Source organism: Puntigrus tetrazona, chromosome 7 (genome assembly GCF_018831695.1).
Source record: "Puntigrus tetrazona isolate hp1 chromosome 7, ASM1883169v1, whole genome shotgun sequence".
Taxonomy (NCBI): domain Eukaryota; kingdom Metazoa; phylum Chordata; class Actinopteri; order Cypriniformes; family Cyprinidae; genus Puntigrus; species Puntigrus tetrazona.
In genome coordinates, this window is record NC_056705.1 from 7,646,523 (window position 1) to 7,671,431 (window position 24,909).

Genomic DNA, 24,909 nt, shown 5'->3' on the forward strand with positions numbered 1-24,909 from the left:
TAAAGGACGGGGTGATGATGACAATAACGAGGAGGGGCAGCCAACTCGTCACAATATGTATACAGTATGTATATGTATATACATATATATCTAAGCTGTCTACCATATTGTAATGGCTTTAACTTGATGTCATTCATAGTAATAAGTCAATATTTGAAAGATGCCATATCCTGTACAGCCAATGGTCTGTGAACCCAATGACTGAAAATTAGCCTACAGTATAGTGAATGACGTGAAGTGGACCTTCCAAGATGGTGGTCGCCTCTATGTGCTTGGAGCAGTCGAATGGGGTGTCTTTCGTCTGATGTGTTTAAGTGGCATGGGGATGTAAAACGGATTTTACATCTTCCAGACTGAAACGGATTTCTTTTATGTTAGAACGGCATAAATTTGTTCTACTCGTGTTTTATGAGTGAGTGGAAATCCATAAACATTGAGATCAAATGAAAGAAAATTCAATTTGATGTAGTTTTAGCTTGTTTCTAGGAACGCAACATTTCTTGATGTCGCTGAATTCAGCTTCAGTCCACTATTTGTGAAGCTCTCCCAAGGTCTTTTGAACCTCCATCATAGAAAGTGTTGAAGACCAGTCTATAGAAAGATAAACATCTCTGCTAACATATAAAAAGAGCTGTTGTGTCCTCATGATACAACTGAACATCACTTTACTTCAGATCTATAAAGCAGTCTGGAAGTTTGAGTTGACAGAGGAAGTGTGAAGAAAACATTTTTCTGAACTACTAAGAATATCTATGTAACAGTATTGTGATACGAATTACACTATGGACAAATGCAGATCTTATTTTCCGAGACATCAGCGATGTGGGAAGTGACATCATTGTGGTCCAAAATTGCATAACTGTTTTAACCAAAAACTACAAAACTAAAATAAACACTTCCACCAGCAAAAATATTACAAAACATAAAATAAATATATACAGGTGTCCACAATACACCCAACTGTTGGCAGGGTTTTGACTCGTTTACAGCACTGTTACTGCACTAGAGGAACTGGACTGAGCTTTAGACTGATCTATTAATGACACGCTGTCAAACACACAATCTGTTGTAGACTACTGGGAGCAAAAAAACACTATAATCATAATGACTTGCATATGCGTTTTTATGAAGTTCTTTAAATAGAAAAACCTTTTAGTCACTTCCTTAATCAGTGATGGACGTGGCGCGGGCACTGGACGGAGCTTTTGGGGAATAGTCTCTAGGGTGCGCTCTTGAGGCAGGCATTCAGGACGGCTGGGCGGAACCAGCGGGCAAACAGGACAGCTGAACGGGAACAGGAAGTCTGGATACAGGGGAGGTGCCCGGTCTAAGTCCAGGTCGACATCGCCCAGCTCCTCTTGTAGATCCATGGGCTGCACAGTCATCGGTGAATTGCACGACAATTATACAATTAACACGAAGGGAAGGTAGGGCACAGAGAGCATGTGGCACGAGACAAAAACAATAACACAGTTCAGAGACGTGACACAAATAGCAGGCTATAAATATTTTTTTAGGCTAGATTTAAAAGTGTCCACAGCTTTGAGACCACCACTTCAAATGCCCAGTCATCCCTGCTCTTCAATTTAGGACAACTAAGAGCAAATAGTCAGCAGACTTACAATAATTGCACTTAGCGGTGCATACAGCTTGATCAAAAGGAAAGGAAATTTAGGTACTAAACCATTAAAAGATTTAAAACAAATACCAAAGTCAACAAATACTAAAACTAAAATGGACAGATAACTAGAGAAGAGAGGCGAGAACGGGGTGATGTGTTCCTGCTTTCGTGTACCTGCCACATTCTGGACCATCTGCAACCTGGAGAGAGAGGCCTGACTAAAGAGCAAGTATCTTTTAGTTTCAAAGGCAGACACATTTGCTTATCATGCTTATCATAACAATACAAATAAATACCTAATGTGACCATATACAGGGAAACAGAATAGGCCCCAGAATTGAGCTCCTGGGGACCCTACATCTTAAAGAGGCTGTTAAGGAGACAAACTCTCCGAAATGAACTGAGAAAAAGTTCAAACCATCCCAACGCAGTACCCTTAATACCAACACATTGTATGTAATTAAGATCTTACGGTCTACAGTATCAAATGCAGCCATGAGGTCTAGTAGGATTAAAATTGCGTAGACCCCAGAGTCAGTAACAAGTAACAAATCATTAAAACCTTCAATACTGCAGTTTTTGTACTTTGTTTGGATTTAAAACCAGGCTGAAACACTGAATACAATATAAATCTAAAAGTAACTGCAATTGTCAAACCTTCTCCAGTAGTTTTAAGATCTAAAATCTAATCTGAATCTAAATTTGATTTCTTAATTACTGGTTCTACTAAAATAAAATGTTTACGAATGTTAAAAAGACTTATATGCACAGAATAGAGAGGCCAGAATACTAAAAGCAAAACATTTAGGACCAGTAGATTCGAATTAACCTTTTAGAAGATGATCACTCTCAATAAGGCAAGAGACACTGTGTCAAACAAATTTAATTTATTTATAACGGCTTCAAGCTTATTAATAAAAAAAGTATAGAAATGTCACAGCACAGCTGGCTTATGAGACTAATTACACATAACATTAGAGAGATACTTGATTTCTTAGATCTAACAGTTTAGATATATACACTCACAAATTGTTCTTTTAAAATATCAAAATAAATCTGCAACTTATCTCTTTGTTGCATTCAGTATTTAAGCCTAACAGCTCGAGTAGTAGCATTCAACATCAGTCGAAATCTAGTCCTAAAAGGGGCCACTGCATCCAAAATACTTTGACGGATAAAAAAAGAACAATGAAGTTAAGTCATCGGTGTTAAGGCCATATGAGGACATTGAGTAAGCATCATCAGTGCCACATCTCAACAGAAATTTGCAGGTTTACTTCTCTATAACGGCATAATGATCGATCTCATCAGCCTAAACTGTAAAAACACACAAAATACTTAATAAGTGACATTGAAATTACTGATAACAATGATAGATCAGGTTAAACCCATGCGTAGAAGAACAGATGAGAAAGAGAGAGATCTCACCATGAGCTCTGTAGTATTTGACTCCCAGTATGACGGTCACTAGGAGATATGGAGAAGCTGCCAGCAGAAAACTGATCAGTTTGAGAACTGAGAGAACCGACAATGGAGCTTCTAAAACCCAAAAATGACTATTAAAACTTACCTGGGATAAAAACAATGTAACCATCTGCTCAAAATTGTTTTCAGCCTTTAAATTAATTTTATTTCAATTTTTAGATTTATGGCATGTTGTTTTGTACATACACACACACACACACACACACACACACACACACAGCTGATATGAGTTGATTAGCGTCTAAAATACTTGACTCACTCTCACCCGATACGCTCAGTGTAACTTCATCACTGGTGTGTGAGTGTCGGGATCCTCCGATCTCGTGTCCAGCACAGCTGTAGCGACCCGCGTGAGATTCATCAACAGAACCGATTCGGTATTCCGGTGAATCACCGCGTGAACCGCGAATCGTCTTTGTTCCAGCTGTACGTCCAGCTGCTGACGTCCATCTGCCGTAGATCACATGTGAGAGTGACCGTCTGTCCCCCGAGCGCCCGTCCGTCGGGATGAACGCGCGCTACAGGCTTGGGCCTCTCTGTGTGAAGTTAAGTTTAATTTAACTGACAACACATTCTACCGTTGATGGATGCTGTTCGTTTTCATAATTCTACAGTAACTCAAAATCAGGTTGCCCTGTAAAAACAAACATCACTTACGTCTCACGGTCAGCGTGAGTACTTGACTGACGGTTGTCAGTTCTCTTACAGCACATGCATATTTTCCTCCGTCAGAGACTCCCACATCTCTCAGTGTCATTGTTTGATCACCGGTAACTATTGCTGTGAAGTCTTTGTACCAGATGACCGTCTGTCCAGTTAACCGTCCACCGCAGCTCAGAGTAACTGTGTCTCCAGTGAACACTGAACTCTGGGGCTTTACTGTTATTTTGGTTTGGTCTGTAACTATTTCATGATACAGTTAATACTGTAAATATTCAGTGATTGTCTTTGACTTTAAGATGTCTATCATTTACATTAATGATGTTTTAAATCTTCTTTAGCTTTCACCTCTGGGCATTTGGTCCTTATTCTTAACTTAATAGGCTCATATGAATATTAAATTCTCATACTAAAGGTGCAGGAGGACACAAAGCATCAGCTCTATAAGCAGTTTCTTCTTAAATGCTTAAAGAGAACCACCATCTTATCTTATCTCATCTTATGCCCTTTAATAAGTGATCACATGTTCATAATCAGTAGGTTGAAGAACTAATCTGTTGTTTAATTTAAAGGAGATTAAAACACATTGTTTATTGAAGATGGCTTGGATTTACATTGGATTATAAACTTTAACTCATGTCGATATGTATAATCCAACAAAAAACGTTTTATACACGGCTCATGTATGTCATTGAGGACCAAATAAAATACTAAACAACTGCACAAACTCATACTGTACATGCTATAAACACCAGTTCAACCGAGTTATAGAAGATTTGAGGAAGTATACATAAATATACCTTGAGTGCGTCCAGGGTTGATTTTTGAAATCAGCACTAAAAAGCAAAAGGAGGCAAATCACACTGATTTATATAGACGTTGTTGCTTTAGAATCATCTGAATATGTCAAAACATGGATTTGAATACATAAAAACCTAGTTTAAAGAGTTTATTTTGAGGTAATTCTTTAATTAAAACAAGTACATGACCAGAACAGTATAAATTGCGTAATAATAATTGCGTGAACGTTACTGTAAAACAAGTAGCAAATTGCTTTTGGTAAAAGCTCTGATCCTGCCTTCGTGTTGAGATTTCGTTACATCATAACTTTATTCTTGAGAAAATACAGTATTGATTTACCGTACGCCAGAGTCATAGTCAGGCTACACTGAATTAAATGCTTTAAAACTGCTGGATCGTGTTGTTTGCTCAGCAGGCGGTTACGGTAGCAAAACGCTTTATACAAAGGAAACAACCGATGTCCTTAAACTGTCACAATGCAGAAATTGCTCAGCTCTTTAATTCTGTCTTGCTATCTTTATATCGTAGTCTGTGTCATCTGTGATTGGTGCGGGAAGTTGCATCACAAGCTGTCTCGCAGTATTAAATATAGCATAGATCTATATAAGGTACGGTTATCCTATTGCTAACGTATTGAACAATTCCAACAAAACTTGACATCAATCAACAAACTGAATGCAAGTTCCTCAAATAATGTATGTAGATGCACTAACCAGGCTAGAGGTAATCTAATAATAGTCTAGATTTAAGAGCTACTGAAGTAACTGACCTTGAAAAAACAGAAAAACAGGATTTTAGAACATAACTGCATGTCTGATTGAACCCAAGAACCATTACAACACTGATCTCATTCATCTACAGCACACAGATATCATGAGCTACTGACGGATTTGTTACTATTGATGTCACATATCATCATCAGCAGCATGAATAATGTAAAAAACATTACACAAATAAAATTAAATATGATACAAATGAACACTGTTTCGCTGTGTCACTATACAACATGCCTGAATGAGAAAATGATATACTCACGGAGTATTAGAGGAAGCGGACTGAGCTCCATATTGATTAAATAATGACACGCTGTCAAACACACGGTCTGTTATAGTCTCAGCACTTCCTGCACCGACACATAAATAGAGGAACTGGAAATATTTCATACAAATAGATATTTTATTCAACTGCATGGGTCCAGAAACATAGTACAAACATCCATGTGACATTAGTGACTCGACTTCAGTTTTGCAACGCTACAAGAATACCTTTTTTGTGCAAAGAAAACAAAAATAACATTACTGACTAATAATACGCACAGTAATCAACACAGTAAAAGCTAAATACTTTACGCTTGAGGCACAAATGGTTTATGAAATAGGTCAAATAAATTAAAAAAATAAATATTTCGGTTCAAAAGAGTTCAAAAGTATCACGTAATTGTATGAGTGGCCGTGTGTTTCAGCCTTTTAAAAACATCGACTTCCTCAGAAAATTGGTTGTACTGCTCGTTATAGTCGGTAATGAAAATTAATTATAAGTATAACTTTTAAATGTGTATTAGCTAAGCTACTAAACACTGTAGTCTGAATGTTCAAATATAAAACCAGCGTCATACTGAAGTGATAAGGAGTCTGCAAACTAAATAGCTTACGGATAAAATGATCAAAATGCACTGATATGACTATCTTAATGATATAGTAGATATTTGATGTTTTGATGAACATACACTTCACACTCGTAAATTAAACTATGAGACGAGGCTTGACCTCCACTGTTTAACTGTTAGCTTCTGTTGTTGTTTCTTATGTATTCACACATTTTCTCATCAAACTGTTGGATAAACAATCCATTAAGGATCCGTTTTTTTTTATTTTGCTTGTTCGTAATTTAGTTTTTCTTGCGCAGTGAGTGGTAAGGAATCAGGGGTCTATGGCTCCTATACCTAACCAGGATTTCCCAATGACAATACATATAAGTGCGAAGAACAGGAAGGTTCCTGTGTGTGCAGGAGCACCCAAAGTCATGTACAAAACGTGTAAGATGCACCTCTGTGCTTCTTGAAGCTTAACATGCAGTAAAATCTCATTCCATGAAGTACATATAACGGGACACTCTACAGCAGGGCTGAGAAACTTGGTCCTGGAGGGCCATCGTCCTGCAGAGCTAGCTTCAACCCCAATCAAACACAGCCCTGTACCATGATACAAACCTACATCCGTATCAAATGCGATATATCAGTGTTTTTCCCTTTTTACTTAATTATTTCTCTACATTGTTTGGTAGATTTGTGACATTGCATTGTTCATGAATGCGTGTTCCTGATACTTTACGAGTCTCTTTGACGTATTCACTCTTAAAAGACGTCCAGAATGTGAAGACTTTCTTCCCAAGGATGGCATTAGCAATAGCATTTTTTCCAGCACCTTGACTTCCAATCAGCACAAGTTTAAGGTCCTCAAAAATAGGCTGAATTTCTGAAAAAGTAAAGCATTCAGTTAAATCAAAAGAAAAACCTTTTTCGATAAAATGTTCCCAAAACATTACATGGAATAATTTTTTATAATGCGCCATCAAATTGCAGTAGAGGGTTAATTCTCTTCAAGAAAGGTTCAAGCAGTTCTTTTATGGTAGGGTCATTATGAGGATTTTCTTCAAGAGGTTTCGTGTTTTCAGCACCGACTGTTCGCCCCACTGTTTCAGCATGAGGTCTGCCAGCCCAACTCTGTCGCTGTGCTCTACCGAGCCCCTGTTTATTCTATATTCTTCAGTCCAGCACATAAAAAATATCATTTTCTTCAGGTCTTCTTCGGACAGCTCGTTCAAGATATTCAGAAGAGCGTCGCTCCATCCGTATAGAACTGAGCCTAGACAGCCACACAAAACAAATGGTAGCCAGTATGTCTGAATGAAAAATTCATTCATTTTCATTTTTACCTAAAGATGAAATCCAAAGAAATTTAATCGCAGAAATGGTCAAATTGGCGGCTTGAGGTCTTTCCACATTACCTTTGCTGTATGCATTAATCGTAACGCAACTTGTAGGTAATTCATTATTTTTGTACTTACCTTTTGAATCAATGGTCTGTAAAGGTACATGAGTCTGGCTTCCTGTGGCCCCATCGGAGACACCCTGACAGAGGTTCCTACGGTAGTCTGCACTCGCAGTTGCATATCGATCCTCTTCTGCCCCTTCTTGCCGCTGTACTTGTAACTCTTTTTTCAGTTCTTCAATTTTAGCATCCTTTTCTTTTATCATTTCTTTCTTTCAGTGTTTCATTCTCTGCATTCCTTCCCTTTAGTTCAGCGTCCAGTTCAGCAATTGGTCGTCTGTGTAGGCCAGAGGGGTCAAGACCTCCTGAGCATAACCTCTCTATCTCTCTTTCTTTTTCTTGAACAATGGCATTCAGTCTGTTTATCTCAGCATTTTTTGAATCGAGCAACCTTCTAAGCGAGCTGCTGTTTTGCATTTGCAAATCTAACCGTAATTTTTCCCTGAAAGCTAACAGAGAAGTGATTTTAGATTTGATTCTTTCAACAACAAGCCTCCAGTCTGATTCTAAAGCATTATTATCCTCTATCTGAGCTGAAAGTTTAAAATAAAATGCAGAATTCTTCTTGGCAACGAGCTCTTGAATTGTATCAGTAATCTGGTTGCTGCTATTGTTTTCGATCACAAAATATCTTTTGCCACATTTTTGGATAAAAGACTGAAGCTGCTGATATCGGATATAGTCCTCAATGGTATAATCTCCCAGCTTTTCTCCATGTGTGAAGAGTACTATGGTGTGGTCCCACACCTGAACGGTAAGCAGACTTTCTAGGGTGTTGATGGTCGACTCTGACAGCATTGAGTTCACTTTAAGGGCCAAGATGACCGCGTGAGGTCCAGTCCTGAATAAGGACTGAACACAGCGGACAATTTCACGTTTGGTTTTCCCTGATCTACTCAGGTCTCCTGTCCAGCCTGGGGTGCGAGTCAAATGAATGCGTGTTCCTGATACTCTACAAGTCTCTTTGACGTATTTACTCTTAAAAGACGTCCAGAATGTGAAGACTTTCTTCCCAAGGATGGCATTAGCAATAGCATTTTTTCCAGCACCTTGACTTCCAATCAGCACAAGTTTAAGATCCTCAAAAATAGGCTGAATTTCTGAAAAAGTAAAGCATTCGGTTAAATCAAAAGAAATTTTAATGTATTTTAAATGTGCACTCCATAATATTTGTTGATATTGCACTGCCTAACATGACACGACTGAATCTATACAGACAACTGGAATGATTGGTAATGCTCATTTCATGCATTTATAAGTAATATCTTATATATATATATATATATATATATATATATATATATATATATATATAAAAAAAAACCAAAAACAATAAAACCAAAACAATAGCCATTTCTCATCTTAGGGCAGCTTTGATGAACTTTTTTGATCAATTTCAAATGTTAACTACTGTATACACACACACACACACACACACACACACACACATACATACATATATATATATATATATGTGTGTGTGTGTGTGTGTGTGTGTGTGCGCACACAAACTTGAGATACAAATCTAGTTACTTTCAGCACACTAGATTTCGTTAACTAGTTAACCAGTAAACTGTTTTAGATTATTTAAAAAACAATTCACAATAAACCTGTATGCCAGTTGTAATGCAATGTCATTTCTTATAATAAAGAAATATACATTTATAAAATAAAATTTCTGATACAACTTAATACAAAGGCCCTTACCTTCATCATCTCCAATCAAAGGCTGTCGGTCCTCTTTTGCTAAATCAGGAAAGCGATCAGTTAAAAAAACATTTAAAAACTTTCATATGAAAAGATGTTCATACAGGAGTGCAGAATTATTAGGCAAATGAGCATTTTGACCACATCATCCTCTTTATGCATGTTGTCTTACTCCAAGCTGTATTGGCTCAAAAAAGCCTACTACCAATTAAGCATATTAGGTGATGTGCATCTCAGTAGTGAGAAGGGGTGTGGTCTAATGACATCAACACCCTATATCAGGTGTGCATAATTATTAGGCAACTTCCTTTCCTTTGGCAAAATGGGTCAAAAGAAGGACTTGACAGGCTCCAAAAGTCAAAAATAGTGAGAGATCTTGCAGAGGATGCAGCACTCTTAAAATTGCCAAGTTTCTGAAGCGTGCTCATCGAACAATCAAGCGTTTTATTCAAAATAGTCAACAGGGTCGCAAGAAGCGTGTGGAAAAACCAAGGCGCAAAATAACTGCCCGTGAACTGAGAAAAGTCAAGCGTGCAGCTGCCAAGATGCCACTTGCAACCAGTTTTGCCATATTTCAGAGCTGCAACATCACTGGAGTGCCCAAAAGCACGAGGTGTGCAATACTCAGAGACATGGCCAAGGTAAGAAAATCTGACAAACGACCACCACTGAATAAGACACACAAGCTGAAACGTCAAGACTGGGCCGAGAAATATCTCAAGACTGATTTTTCTAAGGTTTTATGGACTGATGAAATGAGAGTGAGTCTGGATGGGCCCGTGGCTGGACTCCGACTCAGACGCCAGCAAGGTGGAGGTGAAGTACTGGTTTGGGCTGGTATCATCAAAGATGAGCTTGTGGGGCTTTTTCGGGTTGAGGATGGAGTCAAGCTCTATTCCCAGTCCTACTGCCAGTTTCTGGAAGACACCTTCTTCAAGCAGTGGTACAGGAAGAAGTCTGCATCCTTCAAGAAAAACATGATTTTCATGCAGGACAATGCTCCATCACACGCGTCCAAGTCCAAGAAAGGGTCTAAAAGAAGAAAAACTAATGAGCTGGCCTCCTTGTTCACCTGATCTGAACCCCATAGAGAACCTGTGGTCCATCATGAAATGTGAGATTTACAAGGAGGGGAAACAGTACACCTCTCTGAACCGTGTCTGGGAGGCTGTGGTTGATGGTGAACAGATCAAAACACTGACAGAATCCATGGATGGCAGGCTTTTGAGTGTCCTTGCAAAGAAAGGTGGCTATTTTGGTCACTGATTTGTTTTGGTTTTATTTTTGAATGTCAGAAATGTATATTTGTGAATGTTGCGATTGTTATATTGGTTTCACTGGTGAAAATAATTGAAATGGGTATATATTTGTTTTTTTGTTAAGTTGCCTAATAATTATGCACAGTAATAGCCACCTGCACACACAGATATCCTCCTAAAATAGCTAAAACTAAAAACTACTTCCAAAAATATTCAGCTTTGATATTGAGTTTTTTGGGTTCATTGAGAACATGGTTGTTGTTGTTCAATAATAAAATTAATCCTCAAAAACACTACTTGTCTAATAATTCTGCACTCCCTGTATATTGTGAGACAAAAAAAAAAACTTACATGCACTGGAACCCATTTTTCATGTTTCAGGTGAAGTCTTGGTAGCTTCAGTTTATTACCTTCCGAATAAATAAAAGTGTAGAAATTCTAGAATAGTTCTTCAGTACAATAACCAGTATCAAAACGTGTCCTAAAGTCTGTTGTAAAAACCACAGAAGAGAGAGAGAGAGAGAGAGAGAGAAAGGAAACCAAAACTGAACCTAAACTTCTATACAGCATAGAATTCATTTAAATTATTTTAAAATAATCCAAATCCCTCACATTCATATAAGTATAAGTATACTGTTTGTCATGTACAAAACATAAAACCGACTTTTTTCAATTTCAGATTTGCATCACACTTCAATGCATTTTTTGCCATCTTAGGGCAATATGTATATTGCAACACGCACAATCTTACGGTGGGAACCTAATTTAAGCACTGGATGCAAAGTGAAGAGATTATTAACAGAATTACATTGACTTACATCAGTGTTTCCTCTCCGAGAGAATCAGAGCTGCTGGTTATGTATCCGTTTTCACAAAACAGGAAGTCCTAAAAAAATCGCCGCTAGAGACAAAGAATTATCCTCCTTTTGTCCACTGAATGATTAGAAGTGAGATGAGTCTCAAAGTTATCAAAGTTTTGCACACTGCTTTAATCGATTACTATCATTGCAGCGTTGCACAGAGATGATCGTAGTTCTTGTGCTCTTTTTGTTTGTGTCTGTGCAGAAACCTCAGCCCTCGCAGCATCCGTTACACCTTTTCCTGTGAGTCACGTGACAAGTGTAATAAACAAGCATGAGCTTGTCACAGGTGAAGTGGCTGATAAAATACATACTTGACATGAGAAAAAACACTTGAGATGCGACCTCAAGTCGTTATTGTTCTTTTGTTTCGTTCAAATATTCGTTTCACCTGAAACTGGCAGCTGTCATGCGAACATGAATCAATTGGTAGAAGAAGTCATCGAAACAAAGGCTCATTTAATCAATTTGTTTCATTAAGAAATTAAAAATTAAAAGAGACCTGCTTCTCAAAATACTTTCAAATGCTTGTAAAGACGCTCTCGGTTTATGAATCAGAGCTCTGTTCAGGCAGGAATTATTACTGGAGAATAAAAAGAATACCAGGATATTGATGAGAGATGAAGTCCAAAATTCATCAATAAGTGTCAAAAACTGCTTAAATCTGTTAACATATCTCTCTTTTCTCTATCTTTATGTTTGATTGTCAGATTTGATCAGGCACTGTTAGACCAACAACTGAACTACAATGGTATCACGCTTCATATTTCATCTTCCAGACACGGGATCATATTCTCTGCAATATACAAATATTTGCATTGTGTCTCAGGTTTAACACAGTTTAACTCTGCATATGAAGAAGTGTGATTATTGACGGTAATTTTCCTGATACTCCTCAAGACAGTATGTGAACAGAATTTAAAGGAATAGTTCATTCAAAAATTAAAATTACCCCATATTTTACTCACTCCGATGCCATTCTAGATGTATGTGACTTTCTTCTTTCAGACGAAGACTGAAGTCTGAGTTTTTTAAAAATGTATCCTGGCTCTTCTAAGCTCGGTAATTTATTATTTTGATGCTCCATAAATCATTTATATCAACAAGTACTGAGATGTGAAACTAACCTGTACGCTTCGGGAGTTATCACATGTCCTCTGAAGCAGATCAGTGGGTTTTGTAACCAAAATATTTCTAGTCTTAAAATTATAACGTAAATAACTGACTGAGCACCGAGTTCCTGCTTCTTGGCTGTTTTCTGACTCGACGTTCTCACAGAAAATAATTTGAGTTAGTAATTTATGTTATAATTTTAAAACCAGACATATTTTTGTTACGAAAACCTACCGATCTGCTAAAAAAATCATATACACCTCATTTTTATCTTTGGGTGAACTGTTCCTTTAATTTGGTGTAGCGTTGAGGTTTCGGATAAATATAGGCGCTCTGAGATGCTTTCACTTTTGCTTCATTTTCGCTTTTTCTATAGATGAGTAATGAATCCAAAATTAAACAGCTCACCCTCAGGTGTTTTTTAAATGGTAAACAAGCATGTTTAAAACATCATATTAGCAGGTTCAGTGTTTGATCTGCTAAATAAATGTGTCTTTTGTCGAAAGAATGTTTGCAGCTGGCGTATTTGCAGGTTTTCAACCCAAATCTTTGTATAATAACGGGTGACTCAAAGTGCTTGTTGTGATATACAGGAAACACAAACCAATCACAATTAATTAGGCAATCATCACAATGGCGTCTCTTCGACTTTCAAACATTTTAAAAGGCTACAAGTTAATGGGAGAATTTATTATTTTTATTATAATTTTATCCAAAACAACTGGTTTCTTTATGATAGCGGGGAGCCTGAATATGACCAATGAATAACTCGGGGGTATTTCATATGTAACTGTTCAATAATCTACAGACAGCTTTGTTTTGACGTATTCTGCTCATATTATCTTGTGAATTAGCTATTATTAACAATTAGATAAATGTGACAAAAACATAAAATGGTGTATGGTAACTAAATCAAATTCCTGAATAAAAGCATTTCCTAAATGATTAATTTAAATGTAAATTCCCCTATGTAATGACAAAATCGTCTGGATCTCCAGCCAGTGATGGTTTTTGCTGAAGTTCATTTGAATGTGATGAGGTAGTCTGGATAAGCCTGGCAGTCGTGGAAAACCACGAACATGGTGGGATTCTGCATGTTATCCACCACGCTGTCGTAGAGGTCAGGTGCCACACTAACAGGGGCGTCTTCATGTCCCCTGACCCAGGGCGAGTGACCCGTAGCACACGAGCCACAAACATGAGCTGAGTCCCGCCTGCTGCAGGAACGGCGTAGGTAGTTTGGGCAGAGTAGCTGGCGCTCACGGCGGCACGCGCCCGTGACTATAGAGGGTGGCTGAGAAAGAAATCTAAAGTTAGCGCCACCAAGAGGTTTAGTCTGCATACTGAACACCTAGTATGACCATCAGAAGATGATCTGTTGCTATATGCCAGATGTTAAATTATTAGGAGGAAGTTCATTTAAAGAAATTGTGTTTGCTCAAAAGTATGATTGTTGTCTGAAATAGTTCACCCAAAAATGAAAATTCTGTCATTATTGTTCTGTTGCTCACCCTCAACCTGTATGAGTTTCTTGTTTCTTGATATTTTGATCTAAGTCTGTAACCAGGCTGTTTTGTCACCATTGACTTCCATAGTAGGAATAAAAATACTATGGAAGTCAATGGTGACCCAAAACAGCCTGGTTAAGGCTTAGATCAAAATATCTTCCTTTGTGTTTTTGCAGAACAAAAAATGAAAACTACCCGAGGGAGAGTAAATGACAGAATGTCCATTTTTGGGTGAACTATTTCTTTAAAGTAGGAGTAATGGGAGGTCTTTAAACTGGGAGGCCACATGATAATAAGAATGTTGCGAAGTAATATATCCACATTTTATTCATACTAGCCATGTTCATACTTAATAGAACATACTTTTTTAACGGTCATGACGTAAGTAAGAAATGCAAATGTACTCAGACAGTACTTGATTTCAGGATCATCTTATGTCTGTTTGAGCACAGACACTGGATTTTCCAGCAATGTAAAAAAAAAAAAAAATTAATTAATTTTGGGCAAAAAAAAACATGCATTAAAAAATTACAAATATCGACCTTAGCAATGAACTACAGAACCATTAAAAAAAACAGAATTACCATTTTGCCCAGCAAAGTTGCGATTAAAGTTCGACTGCATGATGGATGAGCAGGATTCCTCCGATGTGCCGTGATAAAGGATCCTCTCCGCTGCTCCCACAGGACCATTTCTGTTCTCCAGCTCTCTTTTACGCCCCTTGTATAGCCGCCGAAGATTAATGTTCTGGATACGCTGGACCTTTGGATATACAAAATGTGAAGTACATACATATTACATTCATATTCATATTGTAGAAGTAAACTTTAAGGACTGTAATGCATACTGAATACTGTGTAGGGACCATATCAGTCGGATCACAGTAACTAACCGACTAAAAAATGTCAGACTAAAAGTCTGGCCCTTGATTTAACCCACAGTAAGTTTGCTGCCTTTGTTGTAGACTAACTCTAACTGTAAACTTAAAAAAATTCCTGATGCTTTTTGTTGATTGCGCTGGGTGTCATACCTTAAGCACTGTTTTTGTGACGGTCTTGTTAAAGTCCTTGCTCACAGTCTTGTACTCCATGGATGACCGATCCAGGTCAATCACCTTTAAGTGGTCGCTTTCAGTCATGTTGTCCCAGTAGATTGGCAAAGCAAAATCTGAAATGCATTGTTGTTTTTGTTTGAATATCAAGGGTGCTTCAATTTTCACTGTAACTGTAGATGAGTGGACAAAGATTTTATGTAACACCGTATCAAAATATTTATTTAACTCACTGGGTGTCACATTTTCTCATGCCATGAAAGCAGTCACTCACCTGAAAGGTTCTGCAGTCGTTTGAGAGCGGTCGGCTGTCCTGAACCACATGCTGTGACCTTCATCTTTTGCAGATCCACAGTATATTTCTCACCTTGTGTATCCACTATTCCGTCTTTCACATCTGCCTTCTCAAGCTTATGATTAACTTTTTTTGGTAGTTTCTGCCAAACACCCCATGGGCCAAGAATGCACCACGTGACTTTAGTGAAGAGGAGAGCCTCTTCTTTCTCCCTTACCTTACCAAAAATATGTTAATAATAAAATAAATATTTATTTACAGTATATTTTCTTGAATATACTTAAATACTGAGAAAATCTCTGTACAAATTGTCCAAACAAAGGAAAAAACCTTATATATAAATATATATAAAATGTAAAAAAAAATCTGCTTTTCACTTAATATCCTAATGATTTTTGGCATTAATTTATCATTTTGACCCATACAATGCATAGTTGACTATTACTACACATATACCTGTGGGAACAGTGAAATTTTGCAACATATAAAGCACTAAATTATGGCATTTTATATGCATTATCTATCATTATAAGCTAAAAATCATAATTATATATGAATTATATTTTTATATATTAAATGCAGATTACATGCACTGTGCACTCAAGTGTTTGATTCTGAAAACTTGTATATTCAGTTTATATTCAGTTGTGTTAAATGTAAATTATATATCATCAGATGCTTCTGTGATTAGCTCATGATTATATTAAATTTTGTATATGCATTATATTTAATTATATTAAATGCATACGATATGCATTGCATGTGCTGGTGATTGTCTAGAATGTCAATTCATTGTTTTTCTCACCTGTCTCCAAGTGCATGTTGTATCAGTTTAACCACCTTATCCACTCCATCCTTCAGCCCTTTACTTCCCATCTATTAGACTTGCTTATATCTAACTGCAGGTGCATTAAGTTCACTGTAGACAGCAGCCGGTCCATTTCACCCTTAGTAAGGCATCTAAAATCATCAGGAATGAAAGTATGTGTAAAGCACTGACTGCCATACACTCGCTGGAGCTCTCTACAGGCATCAGACACGTCACTGTTGGTAAGACCGATGACTAGAAATGCTGCCCTGTTTCTCTGTATCAGGCAAAGATTTTACTTGAGAACTCAAGTCAATATTGGCCGATGAGAACTGCTCAATTTAGTTGAAGCCCAGTCACTGCTGCTGCTCGCACGGCTCCCCGGTACAAGTGGTGCAGGAGCTGAAGATGGTGAAAGTGCAAATTTGACAAGGTGCAAAATCTTTTTCATAATGAATGATAGACATGTTAAATAAAAGTGCTTTATTTATGCTCACCTGCCAACAGTGGTCTAACACCAAAGACCTGCGATGCCATTTCTTTGAACTTCAGGAAAATGTCCATCTCCCGCAGAATGATGCGAATACTTTTGAGATGTTGAAGATTCGCTCCTTGTAAACCTTTCTCTACTCCTCTAGAATGGACTTGGCCACCACACTTGATTCAAACCTCTTTGTCCTGAAAAGACCACAAATTCACCTTGACGTGGCTACTTCTGATGCCGAGCCATTTTTACTATTCCATTCATGCACATTTCTAATTTAGATAAACTGCCAAGCAATTATTCTAAATGGCTACTTTTGCAATATCGGGAGTGAAAATGGACTGTTTTCCATTTGATAGTGAAAAAATTACTAACTTCTATGAAATCCAAACCATCCGGATAAGACGTTAGGGTTTGTTACGAAATGCATTTTAACAAAACTACTATAAAACATATTTTTCAACAAATTCCAATGAACTACAAAGATTCTAATCATGTTAGTTTGAAGGTCATAATAGATAAGGAAGCTACTGACCAGCACAGATCGCAGGAATGGCCACAGACCTGTAGCAGCCCTGGTCACACTGAACCACTATTTGTTTTACTAAGCTCTTGATAACATCAGGGTTTCTCTCTCCACAAACATGCATGATGGTTTTACATGGGAAGCCTCCTGGTGGGGTTGTGAAGATCTGCCCGCTCCCTACATGAGCTGCATAATGCATATATAAGAGTATAGTGATTACATGTTGCATGTGTACACTATTACATTATGACTGTATGTTTAATCTCTGTCAAATATTGTCATATCCTAACAAACCACACACAGTTTATTCATTTAGCTTATTCATTTAGTCCTTGTCATTTCTTGTCAAATCAACCAACTGAGAAACTTCCCTAGTTCAAATACTTTATTACCTCAATATGTTTTTTTTTCTGGAGAAAGGTAAACATGTATAGTAAAAAAATTAAAATGTGAAAAAGCTCTTTTTCTCCAATGGTTTCATTGTTTAATGGCCATGTCTCTGGGACTGAATGATATCTAAAATATAGCTTTAATTCTTTTGGAACTTTGGAACAAGAATATTTATGGCACTTGGGTATATTCTATATCACTATTTTGATATAAGAAAACAGATTACATTTCTAGTTTCTACATAATTTTTCTTTATACGTTCCTCTTAAAAAATATATAAAAAAGTAATATCTGTATGCATTGACCTACATTGGCTTTTGGCCACTGAAGATGTTTACAATTTTGCAATTTATTCCTGGAGCCATATTTAGATCCAAAAAACTTGAAAACAGTTTTTTCTCTGTGGAAATTTCTTTAGGGAAATTTCAGAAGAAATGACTACCTGATATGTAGTGATTAAATCAAAAGCCACGTTTACAAAAGTGGTTTATCTTTCTTACCAGCTTTCAGTTGGGCCTGGATTTGAGGCCCTGCCTTAGTAAGGATGTCTTTACACACTCCTGTGATAACAAAAACACTCTCTTATTGTCTAAGTAGTAAAATGATGTTTAGGTTTATTAAAGTAAAAATCAATTTGAATACCTGCTATCTGGAAGTTCTTAAAGTCGGTGGTGTTCACGATGGCATCGGTAGTCTCATTAATGATGTCTCCGAGTACCAGACAGACTTCAATCCCATGTACTGGCATGATGATCTCATCAAGGTCAGAGGTCAGTGAGTGAAACAGAGCTGTGGTCAAAGTGGAAGACGAGTGCACAATAAATACCTTGTGTACAGGTGTACTTTTGGCCAATAAAACTTGAGTGTCATTTGACATTGGATTCTCATTAACTAATAGTATAGTAAATTACAGTATACTTTTATTATACAGCATCATGTGTATGACGCTGTGCAATAGTTTTAAAAATTGTTCATTTTATCTGTAAGTGAGCTTACTATACTCCGCATACAAAATAATGTAATTTGAAGTTGCATTATTGTGCGTAAAGCTGCTTTGACACGATCACTATTGTATTAAACACTACATAAATAAAGGTGACTTGACTATTGATAATTTGGGAATTAATAAGGCCAATGAATATATGAAATCTCTTGCCTTTTCCTCTGTTGTCCACCACTTTCGCACTCAGATTCCCACAGACTGTCTGGAACATCTGCAAAATATTAGGTCAGTAATAAAAATCACTGCAGTAAACTTCATGGCATTGAGTGTGTGTGTTATATAGATAGCTTACCTCTTCAGAATGAGCACAATTAGGCATTATTGCAATACAAATGGTGTGCAGATGACCAGTGGATACGGATAAAAATTCACAGATCTCCTGAGTTAGAATATTAATAGAGTCTTTGACCGGTATTGACAGCACTATGCCGGGTCCAATTACTGGCAATGCAATCGAACCCCAAGAGTTCTGCTCAAACAGCTCAAAAACTCTGGCAAGCCCAGAGTGGAGCGCCTAAGATCAAGACAAGACATACAAATAAACCTTATAGATCCAAAAGCCAAATCATCATTTCTCATTCATTTAAAACACACATTTCAAACCAGTTTTATTGTCATACTTTTTCACTGTTGTGCTTATTTCCTTTTTGGAGCACATTCTATGAAGAAAACCTTGGAGCATCCTAACGCTGGTGTCGCATCCACCTCCAGCACTTCTCCAGGCTTAAGAGTCTGATTTCCTTTGCATTGTTGAAGTTATTTTGAAGCTGTTGTCCTGCTTTATTCAACAGGGATGATCCAATTAAGGTTGAGGTCATGTTTGTTTGGATCATCGGAGCCACAAACACATCTGCCTGTTAATTAAGTGAGTGATGATAGTTACTTAACAGTGCTGTTCAGAAGGTATAACATATTAATACTAGTACTGTTGTTGGGTCATATAATGTCCAATTTCCACAAGTTGATATGATTCGTTAAGGTCTTAATAAAAGTCTGTAACATAGTATGATTAAAATTTCTCATTGGTAGCATAAAAACACCTTTATTATCCTGTCAAAAATAGCTCATTTCAAAATTATCAGTATTGTGTAATTTTTCTTTAAATGTTAATGAGCTCTGCTGACTCCGCCTTCTCTCAAAGCCACTCTCTAAATGATTGTTTACTTTAGTTGCATTCATCATGACATTTGCTAATTAGCACGTTATTAGGAAAGGCTATTTGCAAAGATTCACTAAAAACCTTGAACAAACTTATGTAGGTCAAGCTAGATCACAGACGATTTAGACAGTTTAAAGGAGCATTCTCTGCAGAACCAAACATAACGTTAATCCTCTGCTGTCTTTAGCAACTAAATTATGTTCATTATTACAACAACAAAACACCTCAATCATTTAGAGTCATTCTTTCTACATCTCAGACTGATGACAGCTCACTCAGTGCAGGTCTGAGGTAAGCCTCCAGTACGGTCTGTGCTGAAACGCTACTGTCAATCAAACTCTTGTGGGAGGGGCCTGTCTGTGTGACATCACAACAGTGGCTCAGTTTGAGAAAGGGGTCATTTTAGTAGAATAAAAAATGCACTGGGTGGATTTTTATCATTAGGGTGGTTGTGAACACACACTGCTAACACACTTTTCATTTCAAACAACTTGTAAAAGTGCATGTAGCATCACATGACCCCTTTAACAAGTAATCCGAAATAAGGACACTTCAGCCTTACCTGTTGTTGCTCAAGGCCACCAACCACAACTTTAATGTTTATTTTTTCGTCACGATCTGTAGAGTCTTGGTAAGAAGCAGATGGCTGGAGACTGATACTGCTTGTGTTTCTGGGAATTTGAACTCTTTCTTGCTTATCCTCAATAGGCAGTATCACAACCATAAAAGAATTCTTCACTAATTGCAAGTTTCTTGCACCGTCACTTTGAAAAACTGTTTAACTCCGGGTCCTTTCACTTCACATTGTTTAGTGGCAAGATTCGAAGAAATGAAACCAGACCGTCCTTCAAACTCTCAACTTCACAGCGAGGTCCAGTGAGGTGGACGCATGGGGTAGGCAGACATGTTGTCTTTATATCCACACTGCTTTTCTTAACACCGGCCATCGCCAAGATCTCAGAGAAGTGCTCTGCCATTTCTGGCCTGGGTAGAGGCAGGGAGACATGATGGCTCTGCTGATTTCTTTTATATTCCAGTAAAATGTTCTTCAGTTTATCAACTTCAGTAGTGAAGCCCACCAGTTGCACTTTGGGGTCAGGGCTTGATTCATCCTGGTATTTAAGCTTGACTTTAACGCTTCCCACGATTGGCCTGTTTGACGGCTTCCTTCAAATCCTCCTTCAGTGTATTAGATGCAGATGACTCCAGGCGCACAGTCTCCAAACACACTTCTCTCTGCACAGCAGCGGCTGCCTCCTCTAGCGCTCCATCAGACAGACTCAACAGAAGAAGATGTGAACCTGAAGCCTCCAGCACGACCGGGCTGCGGAGGCTCTGCTGAAATCTGTTTTGAAGTGCTGTATACTGCCACTTGATTCCAAGAAGGTCATTAGATCACGATGTGATGGGATCAGTCTTCTCTTTGATTTCTAAAATTAGCTCTTGCAGCTTGTTACCACCTGCTTGGACCTCTTCCTCTGAACCCTTCAGAAGAACAACACCCACTTGTTCCTGTGCGATCTTAAGGGCTGGTAAATTAGACCTCACGTACTGCTCAAACTGCTCTTTGATGAGATTGAATTGATTCTCAGACATGTGGCACTCTCGATGAACCTGCTGTTTTTCTTTCAAACCACTTATACACATTAATTTTTCCTCCACTTCATTTTGTTCTCCAACCACCACAGTTAGGCAAGTCAAATCTCCATATATTTTTACGCTCTCACTTTCGAGCAAGGAGATTTCTTCAGATGTGTCGCTACAACCTCAAAGTGGATTATATAGCGTGTCCTTAGTTCCTCAATCTGTTGGTCCACCCCACGTTCCCATGTCTGCAGTGAACCGGTGTCTTCAGCGGCTGGGTCTCTACCACCACCAACTCTTCACAGTCAACGTTGATCTGGAAAGTGCTGAGAGCGCAGAGAGAAGTTTCTTCAAGTCTGAATTTGCCTTTTTTTACATTCATTTAAGTAGCGTAGTAGATAATAGTCCAATTTAAAAACCTTCTCCACACATTTAGCACTCTAAAAAAAGAATAAATAAAATAAAGGCATGCATTATTTTAATGTACAAAATTCATCGTAAAAGAATATGCAAGAGAAGTGAAATTAATTTATCAGGCTGAACACAGCCTTTCTTTATAGTCCAGTCTAGTTCCAATCTAGTTTTTACCTGCTTGATATTTGGGATCAGCATTTGGTGGCTTAAAAACATGTAAATACAACCAATAGGAAACTATTTTAAGAAAAATGTACAGTACAAAATTTATAGTCCGCTTAAGTTGCTGCCCAATTATTTCAGTGTAGTGATGTATTTCCAGTGCATACCAAATGAACAGATGAATAAACTTTAACTAGTCATGCCCCCTTATAAGGTTCATTTATTTGTTTGCTTATATGTTTATTTTTTATAAAATGGTCTCATCCACTCATGCAAGTTCAGTATTCGAACTGAAGCTACTCCCTTGGATGGTCACTAAAAGGCACCCGAAGGCCAGAATCAAGATCGACATATATTTCTATTACTATTATGAAAACCTCCATTTTTTTCAATCCTTCATTAGCAAGTGATTTCCAAGAACTACTGTATTCAAGGTATTTACTTTAACTATGCAGATAGTTTCTTTCTTGGCTTCTCGAAAAACTTTGAGCGTCTTGTATCAGCAAGAAGCTAGATACAGCACATAATATGAATCAAAGCAAAACAGCTTTTGGTTTCAGGACTGTGTCACTTACCTCACTTGCAGATGCTTTCGGTTGTTTGCCGCTTTCAGCAACATTTTCACATCTTAACGAAACACGGATCTCCTGTCCTTCTATATTGATGACATGATCCTTTCTTTCAAGCACTCTTTTCTGGGCTTTGAATACAAACGCTTACAGATTAAACATGCATTTAAAGTGCTCTTATTGCAAATCGAATATTATTATTGTTTTTGACAAGCTTGATTAAAATAAAAACATGGCGCTGATTATAAAATAGTGCAAAATAAATCATTATTACTGCAATTTAAAAAAAAAAAAATGCTTACTTTCTTCTACCATAAAACTGATCATGCGTAAGTATTGTCACCCACTTTGCTGATCTCACACTCTCCCCTCCAGACTTTCTCTTGATTTGAAAGTACTTGTGAATATGTCCAAGTTCTGCATCTGAGAGAACGCCTGCCTCAAAAAAAACACAGCGTGCTGGTTGCTCTCCATTTTAATCTGTTGCTGCGTTGATCTTTGACATAAATACTGGTGCTCCGACGCTTTCACTTTGCTTCGGCTCGTATTACAGGCTTCTATGCGCCACCCTCCGGCTTCAGCTTGCTGTTGGTCAGTGACCATGCCCCTGAAGAGCTCTCGTCCTGTACACTTCAGTTCACATCCTGCTCCAACACACCTGTCTGCGATTATTAAACTCGGCCTCAGTGTCCCAATGTGCATACTATCCATCCTAAAATCGATGTAAAAATTAGTAATTTTTAATACTATTTAGGCAGATGGGATGGATAGTGTGCACATGTGACCGCAGAACAACAAGCAGTCATGCTACTTAAACATACGTTTTTTTCAAGAACAATGGTTTTTGGTTGCTAAAGCTCTCCTATTATAGGTTATGAACGGTTTATATTTTTGGTTTTGGGAGTTCAGTGGTATGTATGTATGCATGTATGCCAATAATATGCATTTATTTTGACCTTAACCCTGTTTAAGATTAGTAAGCAAGATAGTAAGATTAGTAAGATAAGTAATTTAACCAGTACTGCCGTATTGAGTAGACTAGATATTTCTGTTTCGCTTAGTTTGCCATTTTATGGCTAACCCCAGGATGGACATATGGACGATGTGTGCAAAGCACAGTTGTTGTTGAGTTGATGGAAATACAAATGAATATCCATTACATTTAAAAAAAAAAGAAGACAGAAGTGAATCATTCATATATTGCCAAGACTCTTTTAAAAGCTAAGCGACTGTAAAAACGATTGTATTTGATCTATCTTTTTTTGCATTTGTCCGTTAGAACACACACACAGATTTTCATCCACTGCAAGAATTATGCTGATTATTCATTTTAATGGCACAGAATCATTACATAAGTGATAACTTTGATACGGTAAAGTATTAATCGTAATCATAATGTAATATAATGCACTGGTAACACGCTTGAGTATGTTTATAGAGCCCATGCTGTGCTGGAGTTTCATAGTACTACGCGATCTGTTTGTCAGCTTCGGTCTGTGCGGTTTATTGCTGGACGGTGAGCTCCGTCTCTCCATACACCTGTCTGAGAGCAGCGCAGTCTAGACTGGCTATCAGTTTAGTAGAGCCGCCCGCCTGGGACTGAAACGCCTCCGCCCACGTTATAGAGGTGCCTGGAGCAATCAGACTGGAAAACACATCAGAACAGACTTACATCCATTACATTTCAAAGGGAATCGATCCCATGACACCAACTTGTAAACAGTAATAGACATTTGTATATGTATACACTTTGACTATTTCTCAATTTCCGTGATAGACAAATGTACTGTAGAACATTTAGCATCGATCTGACGGCGTTCACCTGTACTGCTTGGCGCTTTAAGGACATGATCCCGGACCCTCCATACGCAGATCCACATTCTCCAGATTGAACTTAAACGGGTTTGTGAAGTCGACAGACACGTACATTTCTCGCTCACTCTTGGAGAACCGGTCACCTGCCGAGAGAAGGCAGAAGTGAAAACTACCAGTAGAGGGCAGCAGACTCGTTTACGTTCGGCATTTACAGTCCATTCAAACGAAAGATTTTGTTAGCATGTGGGCTATGTGTGTTCTCAGCCTACAGAAATAATATAGAGAAAAACTGATTCAAAATCTCAAGATTATTAAAAAATCCTGTTATTTGAGCTAATGTAATCAATACTTATATATTATGCTATTATCATATATTTTACATGTATATATTATGTTTAATAACCTGTTTAATAATATTTAACATTCAATATTTTATATAATAATATATTGAAGTATAAAACTAAATTTAATAACAACTTCAGTATTATTAAACTACATTAGGAAAGGTTTACATTTATTTAAACTTTTTCGCTTGCTGAAACAATTTAACCTAAAATAATCTCTTGAAGTAGCCAAACCTTCAAT

At 37.6% G+C, this 24,909-nt stretch overlaps 4 protein-coding genes, 1 long non-coding RNA gene and 1 pseudogene across 5 annotated transcripts; all 6 read right to left on the reverse strand.

Moving 5' to 3' along the window:
* Positions 1-2,517: 2,517 nt before the first annotated feature.
* On the reverse strand, positions 2,518-7,210 carry si:ch211-163c2.2 (sialoadhesin). The gene is given in 7 exon segments (XM_043244667.1): positions 2,518-2,938; positions 3,050-3,160; positions 3,366-3,502; positions 3,504-3,642; positions 3,764-4,009; positions 4,567-4,602; positions 5,603-7,210. Coding segments are annotated over 7 exon segments (705 nt in total). The 5' UTR covers positions 5,634-7,210; the 3' UTR covers positions 2,518-2,933.
* A 590-nt stretch (positions 7,211-7,800) lies between these two features.
* On the reverse strand, positions 7,801-12,119 carry LOC122349565 (GTPase IMAP family member 9-like). The gene is made up of 4 exons (XM_043245660.1): positions 11,402-12,119; positions 10,935-11,071; positions 9,325-9,363; positions 7,801-8,717 (listed from the first exon to the last, which is right to left on the reverse strand). The coding sequence occupies exons 2-4, from the start codon at positions 10,948-10,950 to the stop codon at positions 7,801-7,803; spliced, it is 972 nt and encodes a 323-aa protein (XP_043101595.1). The 5' UTR covers positions 10,951-11,071; positions 11,402-12,119.
* Positions 12,120-13,577: 1,458 nt separating this feature from the next.
* LOC122349567 (protein mono-ADP-ribosyltransferase PARP15) lies at positions 13,578-15,682 on the reverse strand. The gene is made up of 5 exons (XM_043245663.1): positions 15,390-15,682; positions 15,095-15,231; positions 14,649-14,826; positions 13,820-13,850; positions 13,578-13,713 (listed from the first exon to the last, which is right to left on the reverse strand). Exons 1-5 carry the CDS (start codon positions 15,451-15,453, stop codon positions 13,578-13,580), a joined length of 546 nt encoding a protein of 181 aa, XP_043101598.1. The 5' UTR covers positions 15,454-15,682.
* A 1,170-nt stretch (positions 15,683-16,852) lies between these two features.
* Positions 16,853-19,263, reverse strand: LOC122349568 (protein mono-ADP-ribosyltransferase PARP15-like). Its single transcript, XM_043245664.1, has 7 exons — positions 19,242-19,263; positions 18,914-19,135; positions 18,775-18,832; positions 18,261-18,407; positions 18,119-18,178; positions 17,238-17,414; positions 16,853-16,896 (listed from the first exon to the last, which is right to left on the reverse strand). Exons 2-7 carry the CDS (start codon positions 18,938-18,940, stop codon positions 16,853-16,855), a joined length of 513 nt encoding a protein of 170 aa, XP_043101599.1. The 5' UTR covers positions 18,941-19,135; positions 19,242-19,263.
* Positions 19,264-21,715: 2,452 nt separating this feature from the next.
* LOC122349702 lies at positions 21,716-22,877 on the reverse strand. Its single transcript, XR_006251480.1, has 3 exons — positions 22,812-22,877; positions 22,516-22,640; positions 21,716-21,804 (listed from the first exon to the last, which is right to left on the reverse strand). It is a non-coding gene; the product is annotated as an uncharacterized LOC122349702 (long non-coding RNA).
* A 1,135-nt stretch (positions 22,878-24,012) lies between these two features.
* Positions 24,013-24,909, reverse strand: part of LOC122349576 — a 7,661-nt pseudogene continuing 6,764 nt past the window's right edge.

Excerpts from the sequence above, each read along its gene's own strand:
- LOC122349565 (XM_043245660.1), bottom strand. Across the intron at positions 8,718-9,324 it reads TTTGATTGGAGATGATGAAG|AAATTCAGCCTATTTTTGAG; the intron begins GTAAGGGCCTTT and ends TTACTTTTTCAG.
- LOC122349567 (XM_043245663.1), bottom strand. The coding sequence starts at position 15,453 with ATGAAGGTCACAGCATGTGGTTCAGGACAGCCGACCGCTCTCAAACGA. Across the intron at positions 14,827-15,094 it reads TCACAAAAACAGTGCTTAAG|GTCCAGCGTATCCAGAACAT; the intron begins GTATGACACCCA and ends GTATATCCAAAG. Across the intron at positions 13,851-14,648 it reads CAACTTTGCTGGGCAAAATG|CCACCCTCTATAGTCACGGG; the intron begins GTAATTCTGTTT and ends TTTCTTTCTCAG.
- LOC122349568 (XM_043245664.1), bottom strand. The coding sequence starts at position 18,940 with ATGCCTAATTGTGCTCATTCTGAAGAG. Across the intron at positions 18,833-18,913 it reads ATTGTGCTCATTCTGAAGAG|ATGTTCCAGACAGTCTGTGG; the intron begins GTAAGCTATCTA and ends AATATTTTGCAG. Across the intron at positions 16,897-17,237 it reads CATTCCTGCGATCTGTGCTG|GACAAAGAGGTTTGAATCAA; the intron begins GTCAGTAGCTTC and ends TGGTCTTTTCAG.